We start from the raw sequence: 23,387 nt of genomic DNA, 5'->3' as shown, positions 1-23,387 counted from the left end.
CCTTGCATGCCACCCTCCCTCCCCTGCCTTGCATGCCACACCTCCCTCCCCCTCCCTTGCATACCACCCCTTCCTCCCCTCTCCCTCCCTCCACTAGGGTGGGTGGGCCAGGTCCAGATGCCAGGCCCCTTCCCCTCTCTTGCATGCCACCCGTCACTCACTCCCCTCCCTTATATAACATCTCTAGTTAAAAGGGAGTTTCATAGTTTGAGTGCCATGACAGAGAGGACGCTTTCTTGGTTTGCCACCCATCTAGCCTCTGATATCTAGTATTCGCAGTTTTGTGTAGTAACATTTTTGCCACAAAAATTCCAATTTTCTCTTTAATAATTATTGGGATGTTTATTAAAGTGCATGAGCTCCAAAGCAGCCCTGCTTCCTGACAAGACTTGATAGTTCAAGTATCAAGGCATGAAGGCCATACTTTTATCAAACAGCATTTTATGCTAATCCCAAATTCCATTGTAAATCATCAGTCAAGAAACAAAGGGCACACAGGACTTTCTGATGAGCAAGAAGTTAGAGTGTCAAAATATGTCTTGAACCATGTCTCTTCTTTTTCTCAGAATCCATGTGATGACAGACGCCATCGAGATATCTGGTCTAGAGAGAAATCTTGTGAACACCTGCCAAAATTTCTTGTGATTGGTCCACAGAAAACAGGTAAATTAACAGGTTTCCAGTGGGAAAAATAGAAAATTCTCTGGGATGTGACATTGACTTTGCAGACTTAGAATCCCTGAGAAGAATCCATATCAATATTCCTTTAGTCCTCACACTGTGATAGTTTGATCAAAATACTTAATCAATCATCATGTCCAGATATGGATTACTGTAATTTCAGTAGACATGTTTAGTCAAGTGAGCATTAGATTACTCTAGCATTTACCCAGTCTACTTGATGTCCTGGTACTAGAACTAAAGTAAGGTAGTGGTTTGAATGTCAGATGAACTGGAAGAATCAAATACCCAATCAGCCATGAAGCTCACTGAGTCAGTTTATGCTACTTCACATGGTTGCTCTGATGAAATGGTGGGGAAGAGAAGAGCAGAATAAATATGGATAGGTATTATTATTATTATTAATAATAATCTAATTTTAAGCTACTCTTTCCCATCAAGACAGGCTCAGGGTAGCTCACATTCAATACTCAATCACTCAATCACAATACAAGGCATACATCAACAAATTGAAGCCAGCTTTCAGTTTAGACATTATAAACAATAATAAAAACCCAATGGGGGTAGAGAGAGAAAGGGAGGACTGCTGAGATAGATACCCATCAGTCCACAGACAGGCTGAGAGGAAATATGCTGCATGTCACCCCAAAGTTCACAAACAGGCTATAAAGAAGTATGCTGAATGTCACCCCGAAATTCATAGAGAGCCTATGATGAAGTATACGTAACGAAGCACGGGTGCCCTGGTAGTTTTTGATAAAAGCTTAAATCATGCAGCAGTCCAGATTGATAAGAACGCAAAGCAAGAAAAGGTACGAACAGGGGGGAAATACATGTTCATAAGGGAGACGATTGCATTGAAATAAAAGATGTATGAGATTCAAGGCACATTCACCTTTTAAGCATGTATACATACTTCCCTTTGAATTCAGTAGGGGCCTCATTAACACATCAGAGCACAGAATTTAAGTTAAACAAAATTTGCTTAGGGTAATATAAAACTTACATAATATTAACACTTTCCCCCCTAACTGGAATTTTCATCTGAGAGTGTATTTTGTGGAACAGCAGTATTTTAGTGCTCTTACCTTTTCCCACAGTATCATATATTTCTGCCTTCTGTTTTTTCCCTGTAGGAACAACAGCACTTTATTTATTTCTCCTTATGCATCCTTCCATCATTAGTAATCTACCCAGTCCAAAAACCTTTGAAGAAGTTCAGTTCTTTAATGGAAACAACTACCACAAGGGAATCGACTGGTAAGAATAACAAAAAGCAAATGTCCATTGTTAGCATATGCCAGACCACAGAGGAGCAATTATTGAAGTATCTGTGACATCTACATAATTTTTAGATGCCTTTTTCTGTGTATGGTGCTTTTAGAATTAAAATCAGTTTGTACTGAAGAGAATACTTAGCTTTTTCTCTTTCATGATACAATACCAACATTTATGTTGTTCTATGACAGACACATTTAGAAAGATAGGGGCTTTATGCTTATTCCTTTTCTGTCTCTTTTAATATGTTTTTAACTGGATGTTTTGTATATGCAGAAATTTTAGCCAGTGATGGTGTGCTATGTGTTAGGAATGACTAAGAACAAACAAAAATGAAGGGGAGTGAGATTCTTTTATGAGTGTGTTTATATCTTCAAAGCCAGCTCATCGAAAATAAAAGGGGGAAAACTATATATTGCCTAATTTGGCAAGACAAGTAGAGTACTACCATGTACTTTCGAGACTGAAAAAGTGCCCAGGATTGGAGCATGCAGAACAAATATCTTGGGAAACCCATCAGCAAATAGCTGCAGACATGGAGAATCCCTGCAGCACCACAAAATGTCAGGGGGTCAATGGTGGATGAAACTGACAAGAGGCTTTAATGGTCAGAGAGGGGGGAAAGCCTCTTTCTCCTCTGACACTGTTTTGGTCTGTGCTGTTCAGACAAAAAAATTAGGATGCACCTTTATTTGTGCTGTGCATAATCAGCCAATTTTTTTAAAAAAAAAATCTTAATGCCACAAAATTTGCCATTGTATGGGCATATTCCTTCCACTAAAAATGTAATTATACCTACAGGAGATAGTCAACATGCAGACCAGAGGCGCCCCTTCTAGAAACTTTTGGCAAGAGTTGTATGGGTTCAAGTTACAGGGAGATACTGTGAGTTTTCCAGACTATGTGGCAGTGGCTTGCTAGTTTTTGCTCATAACGTTTCACTTGCATCTGTGGCTGGCATCTTAAGTGGTTTGTCATGGTGACACATCTTATCATAACATACCTCTGAAGATGCCAGCTATAGATGCAGGCAAAACATTAGGAGCAAAAACTACAAGGCCACTGCCACACAGCCCAGAAAACCCACAGCAACCCTTTGATTCTGCCTGTGAAAGCCCTCAACAATACATTGACATGTGGGTGTTATTTGGAAGCAGTGGATGCTGCACTTTGGTTTGTACATGTGCCTGGTTGAAGTCAGCTAGAGGGGGAACAGAGGAAAGAAGGTTTCATTGTACAGTTTGGCAATAGCCTTGATTATGCACATGTGTACCTGAGGAACTGTGTGTCAGACTACAACCGATAAGGGTTGACTGATATTCCAAAAATGTATTTTGGATTTAAATTAATTTTGCCTTTGCATTAAATTACAATTTGAATTAAACTACATTTGATCTTCTTTGCCTCCACAAGTGCTAAAATAGCTATAGTGAGGAAAATAACTAATTTAATATATGTCTGCATCCGTATCATGATTGCTGCTATTGTGTTTTTACTTGTAGGTATATGAATTTTTTCCCTACTCCTTCTAATATCACCACTGATATTGTATTTGAGAAAAGTGCCAACTACTTCCATTCAGAAGAAGCTCCCAAACGTGCTGCCTTCCTCATTCCCAAGGCAAAACTCATCACCATTCTCATTGACCCATCGGACCGAGCATACTCCTGGTATCAGGTGTGGTTTATGTACCAAAAACATTGACATAACTGATACAGCATCATACAAAACCCAATTTTCAGGTTGTTGAGGCAACATAGGAGATGTATTCCATGAAATTCTGTTAATGTCTAAATGAAAGAACTATATAGGTGAGATAAATTGCATGGTTCTTTCCCAGGTGAATATCCCTGCCTGGCCACCTTTTCAGGGGTATGTGGGAAGAAACCATAAGCGACTCCCTCAAGTTTGTGACAGAATATGAATCACACTGGCACAAGCAAAATTAGTCATCCATGTGGCAGTGCTCCTCTTTGTCATATTCTCTGGTGGATTCTGCAGAACCAACTATAATGTCTTTAGGGTGTTGTATAAAATGTTGTGGGGGGGGGGAGGGAGGGACTTTGCACTGGTCCTGTTTCCAAAATAAGTTTGGGTCATTTTGTTCCTCTCAACCCAGGCTTTTCAAACATTTCCAAACTAGTGATGTTTTCATAAAATCCTGGGTTGAAGGCGCTCCTGCAAAAGCACCACAGACTGAAGATGCTTTTCCCCCCAACCCCCTTCACTGCAGCTTTTGCCGCTGTCCACCTTTTCAGGGAGGATCTGCCTGAACACCAATTTGTGCAGGTCACCCAGCACGTTGTGGGCTGTTTCTCTGAGCACCTGCCATTCCTCAAGTCCCCCAAGTAGGTCCCCCCTTGGAAGCGTGTACAATTGCCATTGTATCCAGATTCATTGCAACACATTCCATATTGATTGCCAGGCAGTCCCTTTGTCTCTTTTCCCCCCTTTTGTGCGTTGGACATGCAAAGCTCAGCAGCTGCACTCCAGTGCAGCCACGGCTGCTCATGTGTTAGGTGGATGGGCCAGATTCTTGGGTTCATTCCCAACACATGTCATCAATGACCATTATGGCTGTGTAGTTGCACATATGTTGACGATTTTTTAAAAACAACAACAAAGAAGTTCCCATGGCCTCAGATCACTCCCTGATCATGAACCCAGCACATGCGGAAACAGGACAATGGGTGCATTTATACCAGCTGTACCTCGTTACAACTATGATGTGCAGAACCCACCGATGACTGCATTATAACAGTGGCATATTTTCCCAATGAGTAATTATGCCAGGATTGCCCTCAGGTCCATCTGATCAAACTTGTTTTGTAAGTTTTGTGCTAGGAACTTAATGGATGGACAAATGTTCCCTATTTTGTTTTCAAAACTTTAAGACTTGTGTGTGTGTTTGTAAATATTTTACATATACTTTATTTTAAATACTGCTTTAATGTTTTAAATGTTTTGATGTTTGCCATCTTGTGGACATTTGGGTAGAAGGGCAGCATAGAACTATTTTAAATAGTTTTTTATTTTTTCCTCAATATTAGCCTTTTTAGTGTTTTTCATTGTTTTTTTAGATTTTTTTTCACACGTACGTGTTGTGCAGTTTTTATACGGCTTGTCAATTTAGTATCAATAAATCAGCCTTATACATTATATGTATAAAATAACTTTGAAAGTTTGCACATGAGAAGAATTGGTTAAAGGGAACACAAACAAATGTGAAGCTACAGAATCATGAGTTTAATTCACAAAAATGCAAAATGAACAGTGAGGATGAGAAATTTGAAATCATTGCCAGTGCCATGGGTCTTAACCCATCCTGTGCATGCAGTACTACAGATAAAGAATGCTGTTGTAGCATAGTTACAAAATTAGATCCAGCAAGAGAAATCTGGGCATGGAGACAGGGTTTTGTGTCTTCTTATGTTTACCACATATGAAAATCAGATTCCAATGTCCATAGACAAGTACTCCATGCAGTTAGATTCTCTACCATGTGGCACAGGCGACACACTCCAATCCAGTTGCAATACGGGATATACATCCATGGCTGCTGACTCAGGCACTAGCAGAACTTAATACCAAGTTGCGTTCATTTTGGATTGGTTGTGGATGTAAAAACATTAGCCTGAGCGACTGCATGCTTGATCTCTAGAACAACTGTTGAAGGACAGATGCCCCTCATGGCTAGATGGACATTTGGGCTTGAATCTTCCTGGCTGTGGGGATTTAAATATAGGGGACCCCCAACAGTAGCTGACCGATCCTTCATTGTCATGGTCTTTGCACAATCCCTTGTGTGCCTGCACAAAAAAAGCCATTCAATGAACAATAGTTACAAGTAAGTTCAACAATGGTGGGTTTTTTTAAAAAAAAATCTGCTGTGAGAACCTAGGGCTCATTCCTCACATGCAGAATAATGTACTTTTAAACTGCTTTCAATGCTCTTTGAAGCTGTGCGTAATGGCAAAATCCACTTGCAAACAGTTGTGAAAGTGGTTTGAAAACGGGGTAGGTGGGACGGGGTAGGTATTGCGGTAGGCGGTGGCCATATGATAGAAGACACACGAGATACGGTTATGCTCGTTCGCCTTCTGACCTCCGACCTATCCCGAGGAACGATGGTGGTTGGGATCAGGGATACTCTGCTTCGTCCTTGGTGTTGATTAATGCCAGGTCCATCAATAATAAGACCATGGTGCTCCGGGATTTTCTCGAGCCCAGCAGGTGGACTCTGAGATGTGTCACCGAAACCTGCGCTGCGCGAAGGTGAGACCGTCAGCCTTTGGGCGCAGGTCACACCGCCAGGTTTCGCGTGTCTCCACCCCATCAATGCAACCCAGGGCCGGGGGGGCGGGGTGGCATTGTTCATCCGCGAGTCTATCCCCTTCAGGGCTGTCCCCACCTCCGAGATCGCCGGCATAGAAATGTGTCGGCCTGGAGTGGTTGGCCTCGGAGAGGTTGGCCGTTCTTCTGGTGTACCAGTCGCCTAGCGCACCGGGAGATGGCCTGCCGCGGCTGCTGGAGGCGGTGTCGGACTGGGCGTTGCGGTTTCCCAGGCTTATTGTCCTGGGCTTAATTTCAACGCCCATGTCGAAGTCACTTCCTCATGCACGGTGGCCGCGGACCTAGTGTCATCCATGGCTTAATGCCAGGGTCTCTCCTTGGTAAACTCTGGCCCCACCCACGCAGGCTGGACACACGCTGGATTTGGTCTTTGGGTCAGGGATAACGGTCGTATCCTCTGCTGGGACAGAGTGCCATGGTCCCACCATTTTGCCTTGAAGGTCCGGATGGACTTGTCGCACTACCCTCTGGTTCAGGGCGACGGGTTGATTTTATACCCGCTGAGTAATTTTATGGATCCACTTGGTTTCCTGGAATGCTCTGCGGGACCCTGAACCCTACCGCACACTCGATGAGCAGGTGGAGGACTGGAACTCCCGGCTCTCCGATGCCATCGTAGGTAGTTGCCCCCCCGGCGTCTCCTCTACGCTTCCGCTCTCGACGCTACCCTGGTAATAACGGTGGAGGGAGTTGCGCAGGTATGAAGCGGGTGCTTAGACGTCTAGAGCGAAAGGTGTGGAGGAAATCTCGTAACGAAGCCGCTTTAACATCTTATAGGACGCTTATGAAAGCCTAAGTGAGGTGGCAACGGCGAGGCGGCGAGAGTTTTCTTCTCCTCCTCTTCTGCATCCGCTTAAATTCTCACCGGGCGCAATTATTTCCTCAGAGCATCTCGGTCTTTAACCTCTCTGTCGGAGAGGTCTCTCAAATTCTCAATTGGAGTATTAGCTGCGAGGCTTTGGCGAGCTTTTTTTGCGGATAAGGTCGCGTCGCCTCCGCCAGGATCTTCCCTCCACGCTGGCTACAATCCGTGAACTGGAGGCTCCCTTGTCGCCTTCAGGCCCCTATTTGGCCCAGTTTTCCCTGCTCTCCGAGTACGCTGCTGACAGGACCTTAGCTGCTGTTAGACCTACTACCTGTCCCTCTGGATCCGCGTGCCCCTCCTGGTTTGTAAAAACTTCTGCAGGGCGGAGCTAACACCCCATCTGTTGAGTATCATCAATGGCTCCCTTGAGCAAGGAGTTTTCCTGGATGGGTTGAAGGAGGCAGTGGTCCACCCACTCTTAAAAAGACCACCGTTAGATCCAAGTGATCTGGCCAATTACCGCCCCGTTTCGAATCTTTCGTTCCTGGGGAAGGTAATTGAGAGAGTGGTGTTGGAGCAGCTTCAAGGTTTCCTGGATGACACATCGGCCTTTGATCCCTTCCAGTCCGGCTTCCGTGCTGGGCATGGGACGGAGACTGTTCTCGTCGCCGTCACAGATACGCTCCGTATTCAGCTCGACCGAGGCGGATCGGCGCTGCTGGTATTGTTAGACCTTACCGCAGCGTTTGATGTGGTCGACCACGACCTTTTGACCCACCGCCTGGCCGCCTCCGGAGTGCGGGGCACTGTCCTTCAATGGATTGCCTCGTTCCTCCGGGGCCGGAGTCAGCAAGTGAGGTGCGGGGACCAGGCCTCCCGGAAGTGCCCGCTTGATTGCGGTGTACCCCAGGGGGCTCTACTGTCCCCGCTGCTATTTAATATCTACATGCGACCCCTTGCTCAGCTGGTACGGAGTTTTGGGCTGACGTGCCACCAATATGCAGATGACACGCAGCTCATTCTGTTGATGGAGGGGGGAGCGGTCGCCGCCCCTGCGGCTCTACAGCACTGTTTGGAGGCGGTCGCTGGTTGGTTGCGGCAGAGCAGGTTAAAACTGAATCCATCGAAGACGGAGATCCTCTGGCTTGGCCGCGAAGGAGGGGGTGGGATTTTCCAGCCGCCGGTGTGGGAAGGGGTCACATTGGCACCGACCCCTTCCGTGCGCAACCTGGGGGTCCACCTGGATTCGTCTCTCACTATGGAGACCCAGGTGGCCCATGTAACCCGGGTTGCTTTCTTCCATCTCCGCCAGGCCCGGCGGCTGGCTCCCTTCCTCTCCCAAGCGGACCTAGCCACTGTGATCCATGCAACGGTCACCTCCAGATTGGACTATTGTAACTCGCTCTACGCGGGCCTTCCCTTGCGCTTGATCCGGAGACTTAAACTGGTCCAGCATGCAGCAGCGCGTTTGCTTACGGGCAGCGCCAGCTGGGACCATATCCAGCCTGTCCTACGCCAGCTGCACTGGCTCCCGGTGGAGTTCCGAATCATTTTCAAGGTGTTGGTGTTGACCTTCAAGGCCTTACGCGGCCTGGGACCCTCGTACCTTCGAGACCGCATCACCCCATATGTCCCTACGCGGCCTCTCCGTTCGGCGGAGGCCAATCTGCTGGTGGTCCCTGGCCCCTCGATGATGCGGCTGGCCTCCACGCGGGCCAGGACTTTCACGGCCCTGGCCCCGGCCTGGTGGAACACTCTTCCTCCAACTGTCCGGGCCCTGCGGGACCTTGGTGAGTTCCGCAGGGCCTGCAAGACGGAGTTGTTCCGCCGGGCCTTTGGAGGGACCAGCCGCTGATGGCGCCCCCCCCCCCTGTTCCAACAAATGGGTCTCGCCGTTCCTCCCTCCTAGGGAGGGTTTTTAAAATTAGGGTTGCTGGACGCCTCTTGTTATTATCGCTGCCTTAAATTGTTTTAATTGGTGTTTTAATTATGTTTTATGTTGTACACCGCCCAGAGCCCCTGCGGATTGGGCGGTATAAAAATCTAAATAATAAATAAATAAATAAATAAAAACGCATTATTTTGCATGTGCGGACGGGCCTAGATTTTAGTGCTTGAGGGTTTTAGCATTTAAAGCAAAGAAGTTCCCGTGGCCTCGGATTTCTCTATATAGTTTGCTTGCTGTATTCTGATTAGTCATTGCTTGGATCCATATGGTTCCATAAAATAGAGGTCAATGTTTTTAGAAAAAAGAGGTATCTTAAAAGTTTAGTAGTTTTCAGCACCCACTGCCTCCACCTTAAACTTCTGCTAAAGGTTCACTTTCTCCCTGTTTAACCATGTTCAGAGGTGGGATCCAGCAGGTTCTCACAGGTTCCCAAGAGTAGGTCACTAATTATTTGTGTGTGCTGAGAGGGGGTTACTAATTGGTGATTTTGCTACGTGATTTTTGCCTTAGTTACGCCCTCCTCTCAGCAGTAGCACGCAGAACTTGAAGTAGTCTAGCAGGAGGTACACCGGCATGCATGGCAGCCTGCGCCTGCACGCATTCGTTTCCTGCCCAACGACCAGCGCAGCGGCTGCATCCTTGCCACAGCCCCGCCCAGGAATGCCCCGCCCCCAGAATGCCCGGCCACACCCCCGTCGTGCCCTGCCCAGCACCATTGGCGCTACGCCACATTTTGAATCCCACCACCATGGGAACCTGTTACTAAAATTTTTGGATCCCACCACTGACCGTGTTCTGCGTACAGTAATCAACAACAGCTAGAAAAACTGTCATGCCTTGAGGAGAAATAGAAGCTTGCACAGAATTAACACTTCTCGGTTCATCATCTTCAATGGCATTAGAAAGGGGTAACTGTAACTGAGGCTGCGCTGTAAATATGTTTTACACCTTGATATGTGCCAGAAACTGTTCTCATCATCATACATAGTTTAGGAGACAAGATAGAACAGCCAACATTACATTTAGCACTAGAGCCAGTTTGCTACAGTGGTTAAGAGTGCAGGACTAATATCTGGGACACTGATGTTCAAATCCCCACTCATGCCACGGAAGCCCACTGAGCAACCTTGGGCCAGTCATACCCTCTGTCAGTACTGGGAGGATAAAATGAAAGAAAGGAGAACAATGTTAACTGCTTTGGGTCCCCACATGGAAAGAAAGATGGGGCACAAATGCATCAGATAAATAAATAAATATTAACTTTTTTTAAAAAAAGTCAGTAATGACTATTGTAACACTCACAGTTTTACAAACAACCACTAACACAAAGTTGCAGCAAACTCAGGGGTGAAGTAGACCAGATTGTTCATAAGTTGTTCACTGACTTCCAGTCTTCTTCACTAGCATCAGCGTTCTCACGAAGATCCTGCTGCTTTGAAGTTCAATTTTTATGAAGTGATTACCTCAGATGACTGGGCACCCCCTGAGTTAAAGACTCTACAGAAACGCTGTTTGACTCCTGGATGGTATGCAGTGCATATTGAAAGATGGCTAACATACTTCCCCACTTCGCAGGTAATTTGTGTTCCACCAAACATTTTCCCATGATAAAATATTGGTGTGTTTGAACTTGTAACATGCTTAATAATGGATATTGTAATGTGTTTCATGATGAATAATTCAGAAACATACATCATGTGTTCATTTCAAAAGACAAACCACTTCAGTATGCAAGATGCAAGAGCATTTTAGGGAGAACTGGAAAAATTGTAGGCAACTGAACACACACAGAGATGGCTTATGTCATTCTCCTCTCCTCCATTTTATCCTCATAACAATACTGTGAGTTAAGTTAGGCTGAGAGCATGTGACTGGCCCATGGTCACTCAGCAGACTTCCATGGCAGTGTAAGTATCTGAACCCAGATCCTAGTCCAACACTTTAACCACTCCGGTTCTGGGACTGAGCTATATTTTAAGAAGAAGAAGAGTTGGATTTATATCTCCCCTTTCTCTCCTGTAAGGCGACTCAAAGGGGCTCAAAGTTGGATTTATATCTCCCCTTTCTCTTCCCCCTCACAACAAACACCCTGTGAGGTGGGTGGGGCTGAGAGAGCTCAGAAGAACTGTGACCAGCCCAAGGTCACCCAGCTGGCGTGTGTGGGAGTGTACAGGCTAATCTGAATTTCCCAGATAAGCCTCCACAGCTCAAGCAGCAGAACAGGGAATCAAATCTGGTTCCTCCAGATTAGAATGCTCCCCCTTTAACCACTACACCACTGCTGCTCCTCAAACTCTAACTCTTTCACAGCAATACGAAATTCCTTCTTCAGCTGTATGTTCAAAGCCTGCTTCTCCTGCTCAGAAAGGAACAACTTTGGTACTGTCACCTAAGATGAGTTACATTCTGCTGAGTCTCTTCAGTTAGGGAGCTGAGGAAGGTGTAACTCTGCTTAGGAGAGCACTGTCAGTATATCGGTCCGTTATTAGTTGTGCAACACTAACCTGGACTTTTCAAATGCCATGCAGGAATCCCCTGAAACAATTTATGTATGGCAGCATTTGAAAACGTTTGCCCAGTTAGGGATGTCAGTCTCCAAGTGGGACTTGGGGATCCTTTGGAATTACAGCTCATCTCCAGATTACAGATATTAATTTGGAGAAAATGGCAGGTTTAGAGTGTGGATCTTATGGCATTAAATTGCACTGAGGTCCCTGTCCTCCCCAGCATCCACCACCAGATCTCCAGAAGTCTCTCAACCTGGATGTGACAATCCCATCCTGTGACAGTGTTCAGGGGCAACCTGGCAACCTTATCCCACATAGATGATTATGTCACATAGAAAGTTCCGCATGTCACTATCCATTAAACCAGGAATAGAACATATAAGTCAGGTCTGTTTTTACCGGAATGAATGTAATGACCTTACCATGATGCTCTCTTTCTTGTAAAACAAGCTTCTCTTAATGTTTGCCCAGCTGGTGGGATTAATTTTTCAGGAGTGGCAACAGTGAGTACTTACCAAAGGCACTCAAGTGCACTCATTGTGCACTCAGAATTAATAATGGGCACTCAGAATTTCAATAATTCAAAGTCAGCTCCTAACAAATGGTATCCAGCCAGGAAACTTTAAAAGCCATGTACGGCTTACTAAGCCACAGCAGGATCTATCAATCCATTTTTACATTTGCCATCTGCGATCAGAAGAGTTCAATAGTGCCAGAGTAGCTGCAGTTGCCTTTGCCTCATGTGTCCAGCATGGAGATGGAAAATGTGAAAGAGCTTGCCTCATGACTTGAATGCCATAAAGATCTCTGCATATGCAAGCCTATGAACCTCATATATATTTGTAATAAACACACACATGTATCTCTTCTGATTTTTGCATTTTGTACCTACAAGACATTTTAATCACCATCTGAGTTTTTAAAATTGTAACGTAACATTTGCTGAGAATACTGGGGCATAATAAGTGGACTGCATGCAGCTGTGCACCACAGGAGTGTTGTTCCTCGGAATTTTTGCCATAGGAACCTGTGGCACATCACTCATATCACACTGTCCCATTTGTTTGTATCTTTGACTGCTGTTTCTGCAATAAATCTGATCCTGCATCTATGATAAATCTGACCCTGCATCTATGATAAATCTGATCCTGCATCTATGATATGTGTAACAGAAACTATGAGTTTAGTTTGGAATCTTTAGTAAAGGACTGGTTTCTCTTCCTCTGTGTGCTTGTAGTTTTACGATGACTTTCAGTTGTTCTTTCATTCATATTAATGACCAGGCTGCTCAAGATGACCTCTCTCAAATCCAGTGAAGTGGTTAAGAGTGCTGGGCTCTGATCTGGAGAACTGGGTTTGACCCCTCCCCCCCATCTCCACATGAGTGGGGGACTCTAATCTGGTGAACCAGGTTTGTTTCCCCACTCCTACACATGAAGCTGACTGAGTGACCTTGGGCTAGTTACTGGCTGATTATGCACAGCAGATATGGGGATGAATGTCCATTGCAGAAATTGTACGGATGTATTTTTTGGAGCTGCGCTTTCACTTTCCATTCTGTCTGCAGCAAGCAAGACCGCTTTGCTTCACTGCCAAAGAGGGGCAGATTTGCCAGTGAGCACAGATTTGCCCCAGACATCTTCCTTCTACCCACAGCCTATCTACCTGGCTTCATCCTGCTAACTATGCTTTCCCCCTCACCCCCAACTTTCATGTTGCTGGCTCCGTCATGCTTCTCTAAATGCTTATATTGATGATATCAAAATATCAGTATCTCAATATAATGATAATAGAGATGGCATTTCCAAGGAACAATACAAGCAGGGTCTCTTTTTGGCTCCACCCCACATTCCACCCTCTCCGATGATGATGAGGCTTTAAAAAATTGTATTTCAAATCAGCTTTTCTCTCAAAGCAAAACCTGTTTTCCCTGCCATGGTAGCAGTGACAGGAAGAGAAAGAGTGGATCAGTGTGTGGGTATGTGGAAAGAGGAGGGGGAGAGATCTATGCCTTCAAGGATGATTTGATGCTGGAATTAATAGAACCAGGAACTGAGAGCTAGCAGAGTTTAGCAGACAAACTGCACTGTAGGCTGTGGGCTGTCTTCTTGCATGTAACAGAAATGCAAGGAGACTCCAGTACAAGTCCACTTCACAGTGAAGAGCCCTAAGGTAAACCTTCCATGCATAATAGACCACTATTCTCTCAGAACTCTCTCAGCCCCACTTACCAGTTGTGAGTGTCTGGTGTGAGGAGAGGAAGGAGAGGTGTTTGTAAGCTGTTTTCAGACTCGCTACAGTTGAGAAGAGTGGGGTATAAATCCAAACTCTTCTACTTTAGCTCAGTGCCTGTATCATCCAATCAAATGGAATAGAGAATTTTTCTGCACATCTGGTACAGATGTGTGGCCATCCTAGCTCATTAGCTGTTTAATTCTTTTATCTTGAGAGATTTTATTTTTACAGTATGCACGAATTACTAACACATGTAGAACTTTACTAATACCAAGTTATCTTTTGTCTAGATGACTCATAAAACACACTAACTTTTCTTTGTCTTTTGAGCTTTGTGTTTAAGTAAACAAGTAAATAATATATTATCTCTTGTAGTTGCTCATTGTTGATGGACAGCAGCTCCGAAGTGATCCAGCTACTATAATGGATGAAGTGCAGAAGTTTCTGGGAGTTTCTCCTCATTATAATTATTCAGAAGCCCTAACGTGAGTCCCTTTTTATGTTTTAACTTTTATGATTATTCTGACTATGTACAGGTTATGAATAGTATTAATATCAAATAACAGTTCATAAAAGAAATCAAGGGTGAAGAACCTTGTACCCTGGATGTGTTTGGCGTGTCATATGTTTCCCTGATACCCATGATCTTCTCCAGACTTTGATTTCAGGAGTGCACTAAGGGTAACATTAAGAGTAGCTTAAGGGAGATTCAGTATATCAGGATAGTTTTATGAATCACTTCATGGTGCAATAAGAATTTAAGAAAGTAAGAATAGGCCTACTGGATCAAATCAGTAGTCCATTTAGTCCAGCATCATAGCTTACACAATGTGCAACCAGTTACAATGCAAGGCCAACAGTAGACTGGAGGAACTATTATTTCTATATCATCTTTCATCTGTTATGGTAGGTGGGAAGAACACCTCTCAGGAAATGGAAAAATGTGGCAGAAATTATAAATATAAACTTAATTATGATTCTTTGTTCCATTTAGAGTAGGTTCTCTCTCTCTCTCTCCCTCTCTCTGCCATCAAGTTACAGCTGACTTATGGTGACCCTGTAGGGTTTTCAAGGCAAAAAAAACGTTCAGAGGAGTTTCGTCATTACCTGCCTTCACACCATGACCCTAGTATTCCTTGGAGGGTTCTCATCCAAGTACTAAGAGTCAGGGCTGCGATTGTGTGACTGGCCCCAGGTCATCCCTCAAACTTCCATGGTGTGAGTAGAGATTTGAACCTCCATTTCCCAGATCCTAGTCCAACACCTTAACCACTGCAGCACTCGGGGTCTCACATCTCCTTTAGATTGTTTTAAATCCAATATTATCCAAAGTTTCATAACTGAGAAGGAGTAAAAGCCAGCCTAGACAGTGAACATGGAATTGTATGACATTGCCTCAATACCCCTGTATAAAAATACTGCTAAAGAAGTGGAATTGAGAAATTATGTAGTTGTATGCATAGAAACCACAATGTGACAAAATTGAGTATGTTTCTCCAATGACAGTGCAACCTCCGTTTTAAAGTTTTACTTAGCTATGTGCATTTCCTAAGTGATTCAGGTAGCTTCTCTTATTCTTTGTTTCCTTCTCCCAGTCCATCCTGCACTCAGGTACTGAACCAACCCTTTAACAATAAACCACAAACATTCCTTTGTCTGTTAAAGGTTTTTATATCACAACCACAGGCCTACTGTTGATGACGGAATTTGTCCTGTATTATGTGTCTCCACAATCAATTGTTCCTTTTGTTTGGGAGAAGAAACTTCTCAGAGCTTTTGAGAATCTGTTTTTCTTAGTTCAAAATTAGATTCCTCATATTATTTCCCCACATCCATGTCACATTGTCAGGCATAAATCTTACAGTTTATAAAAGCAGAGTTATTTCAATCTAAGCTATTGAAATTAATGGGCTTAGACTGTAGTAACACTACATAGGATCACACTCTATGAGAAATGGCTTACAACAGTGGTCACTACTAAATTAATAAGGATAATAAAGGGAATGTCTTTGAGACTAAGGGAATCAGTGATATGCTAGCACCATCTACAGGATAGCAGAGAAAGCAGCACATGAAGAAATCTCATTTGGCTATTAACCAATGAGTGGCAGAGGGCAAAGTCTCATTCAGTTTTAAAGATGATACAAGGGTCAGGTTTGGCAAATTGAAGCATTTGGGCCATGGGAACAGTGGAACAGTTCTACCAAAGTAGTTGGCCATGAAGCACTTCTATCAAGGAATCACATTTCCCACTGAGCACTTTTACCAGTAGACAAATTGCAACCACAAAAATCTGCAACAGAAGCATACGTGTGGCACCTGAGCCCCTGTTCTTTCTCTAAGACTGTATATATCAAATTAACGTATTAATGTATTAAATTTCCTATTTTGACCTAAGCATATTAACTTGGGATCACTACTTTATCAATTTTGTCTCCTTTTTTTAAGTCCAACAAATAGGCCTAAAATTGAAGTAATTTGTATGCTTTAATCAACTGCTTCCAATACTGAATCTGTGGCAGTCTGAAGACAGTCAGAACTCACCTACTTGGAAGTAAATACCATTTTATTCAGTGGGCTTACTTCCAGGTAAGTGTTCTTAGGATTGTTGCCCAAGATACTTCAGGATCTGAGTGCATAATAATTTCGATTTTAATTGTTTTTGTTAATGAAAGCAAGTTATAGAATATATTGTTTAGGTTTTCATAGCCAGAGAACTGGTTGTTGTCAGTTTTCCAGGCCATGTGGCTGTGGTTTGGTAATTTTTGCTCATAACATTTTGCCCACATCTATAACTGGCATCTTCAGAGATCTGTCACGGCACGATGTGTTTCTCTCTGCCACATCTTGTCATGACATACCTCTGATGATGCCAGCCAAAGATAAAAATGAAATGAGAAGAGCAAAAACTACCACCCAGTTCAGAAAACCCACAACAGCCAACAAGTAGTACAACTTCTTTATTTCTTCTATTATGTCAGTAAACATGTGTTTTATGTGTATTGGAAATCTGGTGATATTCATGCTACTTGGCAATTGACACATTTGATTAAACAAATTTGACTGTTTAAAATGGTAAACTGCATAGAACTTTCCATGTGTAACTAAAAAGCATATACCTGGCTTCCAACATTTAATTTGTTGATATCAGCTTGTATCCCAAATAAATGCAGTTCAACCTAAACAAATTGCCAAATATGCTCATAGGGAGTGGTTTAACCCTTTCTTCAACCACTCTTTTCCTGCTGCAAATTGCCCCACGTTTCTTCGGCTTTTCTCACTGATTTCAGAATACAAGGAAAGTATTTTTGAAATTTCATAGAAATCCTACTGGGCAGGTGATTTGGAGATGCAAAACAGAGGGTCAAAGGAGTGTGGGCTTCTCTGGTCCAAATTCCCCCTTGGAAGAAACTTTCCACTTTAAAAAGGAATGACAGTGTTCCACTCATCTTCATTTAATGTCCACTAATGCCCATATTTTCATGACAATGATAGGCTTTTTCCAGCTATTTTACAGTGTTATGAAGTTTATATGTAGAATGATGCATGATGGCTCTTGCTTCTTTCCTGTTGTATTGCAGTGTATGTTTCTCTATGTATGCAGATCCTTTGTTTAATGCACAACTACACATGCTTTATTTGTTTGTTTGTTGGTTTGTTTTCTGGATTTATATCCCATCCTATTCCCACAGGGCTACACATGCCATGCACCTGTTTACTGATAGACTTGATAAATCTTGGGTATGATCCAGCAACAGTTAAGCCCTTTCAGGCCCCACATATTTCAATAAAAGAAATGGACATACATGTTTAACACTTCTATTAATGTAATTTGTTTAAATTTGGCTGAATTGTGTTCTTTCCTTTTCCAACTTGGGTAGGAATGTCTGTGGATCGGTGGGTGATGTCAATTGTTATTCAGAACTATGATATTTTAATTATGTGCTCACTATATAATGATCATAATTTAGATTTTTATGAACAATACAGGGCAGAATCCAGTTAATTGTTGCAAGTAAAAGAAAGCAAAAGGTTTAAATCTAAAAAAGGTTAGCTCTTCGCTGATTTCAGTAAGAGAATTAAACCCAGTAAAATGAATAGCACACCAAAGTGTTTAATTTTGGCTAGATATAAAGCATGCCACTGGTTTTTTAAGTCTGCTTACTGGAGTTTTATAAATTCTCAACTTGAAGCTGAATAGTTTCACCTAAGTACTTGCTGCCACTGTTCCCACTTTTTTCAGAATAGTCTTACAACTTTCACTCCTACAAAACAATTACTTATACTTTTGATTGCTCATTTAACAATTTGTGTTGCTCCTTACTAAAAAAACTTCCACAGTATTTGCAATGTGTTAAAACATTGGGAGCAGAGGTTTAATAAACTGGAGCACTATACAGATTTAAAATTCGAATAACCAGCTGTTCAACATGTAGTAAATAGCAAGCATTTTAAGATACTCAGTTATTCAGTAAACGTCTTTCTATGTGTATATGTGTGTTCCAGCTGCCTCTTATCTACTGTCATTAACCTTGCAACTGAAAATAACTCCTCCCAGTTCTGCAGCAGACACTCCATTTCATCTAGTAAACACTAAGCCTCAACTGGTATTTATTATCCAGTAAAAAAGCAAGCTTTTTCCATCCCTTCTTCCACTTCATTTCCTCGTTAATCTTTTTGTGCATCTTTCTCCCCCTTATGCATACTTCTGAAGATATTAACTCCATTTTAAACTCGATAATATTATCCTTGCCAAAAAAACCATGCTTGTACTCGGTAATCTTGTAGGTTATTAAATGGAGCTAACTTCATGCCACTGATTTTTTTTTTGTTTGCTTGCTTTAAAGGTTTTCAAATTAGTACTTTTCCTTGGCAAAGTTAAATACATTTCCCTGAAAGCAGATATACTATAAGGATCATAGTTCTGCGCGTTTATTTCTTTCCTTGTGCGCAGCAAACTGTATTGCTCCTTCTCTTGGGAAATTACTGAGAGCCAGCAAAAGTACTTTGCTATGCAAAAAGGAGATTGGAACATCCAAGCTAGAAATAAATCTGCTCTCAATATATCCATTTAATCAATGATTTATTTAATTTTAATTGATGCCCCTACTAACGACAATTTCAGCTGGGAGGATTACATTGTAATGGGTTGTGCAGGGGAGGGGCATAATTCCCCTTTTGTCTAAGATGCACTCATATGCGTGTACTTGCAGGTGCATTACTATTATAAGAACAGGCCTAAGGCAAGGCAATATTTGGCAGCCAATTACCTTTATATCCCAACCAATTATACTTCAGCTATCTAAAACATCTGCCGAATAGTAGCGAAAAATATGAATCTTTTCAATGTTTTATAAATCCCACAGCGACAGACTCAAAACTAAATGCTTGGCGCATTCGTTAATGTGAGTTTTTAAATAGCTTTAAAATGGCTCCATTTTGATCACAGAGAATAGATCTTTGCTAGATTACAGATTCAGATAAAGGCTGATTTTGTAGTGGTTAGATTAACAGAGCAATCTATAAAGAGTTACTCCAGTCTAAGACCGTTGATTTCAGTGGGTTTAGATTGGAGTAAGGTTGTACAGGATTGCACTATAAGGGGATCCCAGTGACTGCTGAGTGAGTTTGACATCCCCTCTGTAGACCCGCCTTAAATCTAAACAAACTTTTTGTAGGTTTGACCCTCAGAAAGGCTTTTGGTGTCAGTTGTTGGAGGGAGGAAAGACAAAATGCCTGGGGAAAAGCAAAGGCCGAAAGTACCCATCAATGGATCAAGAGGTACCATTTTATTCATACATTGAACTTTACAATTAAAAATCGGGCACAGGCCTGGAGTCTCGCTGAAGCAAAAAGTAATTGTTAACAAGTGATGACTGGAATTGAACCTTTGTATGGATCTAATGCCAGTAATGCCTAATTTTTTAATCAGAATAATCGACATAAAAAACTATTAGTCAAACCCACAGCTGTGTTTTTGGACTGCCTAGGCTATACTACAAAGGATCAAGATTGTATGCAGGAGTTAACCTTGGCTTTGGTGTTAACCCACCAAGCATTTTTTTATTCTTCTGCAATGGCAGTTTTTTCCTATGCTACTATATTGCGCTTACATGGCATGGAATGACTGGCCAGGATCCCCACCGTCCACAGGCATTTCCAGAGGGGCATAGTAGCTACAGAGGCAGACCATTTCACCTAAGGACATTCTGAGCCTCAGGCTTGTGGTTCAGGTGGAAGCACACCAGATTGGGCAGTCCAGTAAATGCCACCTTGGGTGACCTTATGTTCATGGAATGGTGGTGAAAATATTTTAAATGAAATAAGAATCAATAATTACTTTAAATGATTTAATAATGTATGAATGCATGAATATTGTAATGGTAGCTTACATTTTCTGCTGCCATGGAATGCGAACTCTGAGAGCATTGTTAACTTTTTTTCTGATGCTCTTTTTCTTTGTTTTCCTTCTTGTCAGTCCAGGGCATTCCTTTCAAACTACTACAGAGATCACAATGTAGAACTCTCCAAACTGCTGCACAGACTAGGACAGCCCTTGCCATCTTGGTTAAGACAAGAGCTTCAGAAAGTGAGATAGCCCGGAAGGTGAAAGAAGCCAAAGTTTCACGGCCTGTTTCTTTCGCTCAAACACCCTGCACTTTCCCAGTCCACTTGCAATCATCAGTCCTGGATCCCATGAATAATTCTCTCTCAAAAGAAAAAAAACCCTCCTAAAGAGGGAAAAAATTATATATGCACGTGCTGACTGTTATTAGTATCACCTTTTGGTCAGCTTCTGGGAAAAGATATGGAGCTATGGCAATACTCTTTATCAAGTCTGGGGCTCATGCATACTCTGTTTACAAGAACGTCCCAGAAACTGAATGTATGATCGATAGTTTTCATCATATGTGACAAATTACAGTCTGTCAAGACACAAGCAAAGGATGGAACCATCTCTCAGTGGATTGTGAGGTTTGTAATTTCCTTGACAACTGCAATTTTAGTCAGTTTTCTTATCTACTTTTCCTTTGTTATTTGGGGGCTCATTTTACAGACAGCTGAATATCATCACTCAAATGGGGGGGGTTTACATTCTCCAAGGGTCTGTCTTTTGTAGATACGCTTGCTTGAGCTCACTTTATTCTTCTATTTTAATAATGTACTTTTATTAGGAAGGCACAATACATGGAGCTTCTCCTAGCCCCCTCAGGCAACTCTCCTTGACCTGATCACAGTTTTCAGTGCTGTTATTTTAAAAGAAGTTTCATAATTACAAGAAGAAGCTTGAAACCATTGCTATCAGGTGCCCCTTAAGTGACCATTACTAACTACCATGTTATTGTCACTAGATGGAAGTCAGTTCAAATTGTTCCACATGGGTGTCTATTATCTCAGGGTACATGGTTCATTTATATACTTCATGTATGAACCGAGTGATTATCACCACACAACCACCTTTTCCTCGTTGTCTGTAATAAAATTGTATCATCCATTATGTAGCAAGGAGTTGATTACATGGTAGGAGTCATTCAGGACATCCAGCATTGAAGTATAACACTCTTAATACTACCAGCATAGTCCCTTTCCCACTATCTCTCATCCCTATCCCTGAATTACTAGAGCTTGTATTCATATCAATTTCCATTCCTCTTTTGTAAAATTTAATACTGTATATGTCAACATGTTTACCAGTCCTCCCCAACAGGTATTTCATGGTACCAGCACCTGTTCTGCCAAAAAGAAGGCATATTTGAATTAAGCTGGGTTTTATTAAATAGCTCATCTGCATCATCAAACGATTTACTCAACAGTGCGCATTTGTAAGGCAGCACACTGGCTACCAGTATTTTGGGCCAATCCTCCCTGGTTTCAGAAGTGGACAGAATTACTGTCAGCCTTGTTTATCTCGGATTTTACATAAAAACAATGCATTCAGATCAAGTCAAGTCACTTTAGCCACCGACTTTTGCAAAGAGAATGCCAACCCTGCCTGGTAATGGTAGGGAAACTGAACAAATATATTTCAAAACAAAGTCTTAAACCAGGATTTTACCTATTGATGACTTCCTGTACAACATTTTAGGGATGCCTGCCTCCAGGCAGAACATGTGGATTGTCCAGAACTATAGTTAATCTCCAGACTGCATCAGTTTCTTCAGAGAAAAACTGATGGAGATTTGGGCTTTGGAGGCTGGACTGTATGGCACTGTACCCCACTGAGGTCCTTGCTGCCCAAAACTTTATCCCAAAATCTCCAGGAGTTTCCTAACCTGGATCTGGAAATACTACTCCTCCCATCCCCTGCAGGGGCCGGGGGGACCTGGCAACTCCATAGTCACTTGTTTTTAGTTGTCTCTGCAAAACCACACAAGAAAAATAAATTTCCAATAGATAAAAGACTGAGGATAACATGAAGTTGTTGACTGATTTGTACCCAAGTGAAAATTTGCCAGACATGGATCATTTACTTTTGCACTTGCTTTCTACTGTCTGTTGCTCCTTTCAAATCAATATCTCATAGCTGAAGGACTTGATGTTCCTGTTGTAAACAGAGATTTGTTGGAGTTTGTTATGTGTAATGCCACTAACAGGTAAAATAATAGTTTTGTTTTCATGTAATGTTCCTTTATGGCTCTAAGTTGATGTGTCAGTAGATATTCCCTCCCATTTCCAGGGTTATTAAGGAATAGCCTTTGTGCTAGGAATATAATTGATTTGAAGAACAATTATTCAATTATGCAATTGACATTACTGGTAACTAATCCTGAATCAAGGAACTTCTCTTCCCCCAAACTCTTCATTTATTGAGTTCCTTTCCAGGTGTTATATTTCTGATATTCTAATCCTGTGTACTGGAAGGGTACATTATGCATGATAATCTCAAAGCACATCACCCAAACATGCATTTTGTTGCTTCAGTACATGCAAAAGCATCCCCTAAAATCCTGTTTTCAATTACCATGTTTGGAAGCTGCAAAATACATGCATTGCCCTTTTCAGTCAAAATGGTTATCACACTTAGTGAGTTGACCTTATATGGCATATACTCCCAGCTAGGTAGAATCAGATTCAGAGTGCCTGAAAAAAATAATGCTGAAAAGGAGTTTTTGTGCTCCTAAAAGTAGCTCAGCCCCATAACCAGTTGCTACAACTTGGAATGCACATATCACACAACAAAACCCACTTGTTCTTTTAAGCTTTCCCAAAGGTTTTCACACAGTTTCACAGCTTCTTGTATAGTTTCTTAAGCTTCCTATTGTTTTTTCTTAACATTTATCACCATTTTAGCACATTTGCAGTGCAATCCTAAATGGAGTTTAGCGGACTTAAAATGATAACTGTGCTCAGATAGATATACCAGTAATAGATAACCAGTAATTATCTATGCAGATGTTGTAAAAGGGCTGCAATTACCTGTGCAGATGTTGTAAAAGGGATGTAGGAAACATTCATCTTGGGGCATTGATATACCACAGATGCTTTCTCTAGGGAGTAAGGAAAGAGGAGGGCAGAAAGAATCTCTAATGGAGAATTCAGAATAATGGGGAAGGAGAGCATAGACAATCAAGAGAAATGT

The 23,387-nt window shown here is 42.3% G+C and overlaps 1 protein-coding gene across 1 annotated transcript in view; it reads left to right on the top strand.

Moving 5' to 3' along the window:
- NDST4 (N-deacetylase and N-sulfotransferase 4) overlaps positions 1–20,544 on the top strand; it is a 172,372-nt gene extending 151,828 nt beyond the window's left edge. Inside the window, 7 exon segments of the mRNA XM_048508744.1 lie at positions 567–663; positions 1,818–1,941; positions 3,462–3,636; positions 10,470–10,640; positions 14,183–14,292; positions 19,486–19,588; positions 20,286–20,544. Coding sequence (XP_048364701.1) covers positions 567–663; positions 1,818–1,941; positions 3,462–3,636; positions 10,470–10,640; positions 14,183–14,292; positions 19,486–19,588; positions 20,286–20,405 — 900 coding nt within the window. The 3' untranslated portion in view covers positions 20,406–20,544.
- The last annotated feature ends 2,843 nt before the right edge of the window (positions 20,545–23,387 follow it).

The sequence above is a fragment of the Sphaerodactylus townsendi genome, linkage group LG10 (assembly GCF_021028975.2).
Source record: "Sphaerodactylus townsendi isolate TG3544 linkage group LG10, MPM_Stown_v2.3, whole genome shotgun sequence".
In the NCBI taxonomy this organism is placed as follows: domain Eukaryota; kingdom Metazoa; phylum Chordata; class Lepidosauria; order Squamata; family Sphaerodactylidae; genus Sphaerodactylus; species Sphaerodactylus townsendi.
This window is presented reverse-complemented; position numbering and strand designations above follow the sequence as displayed.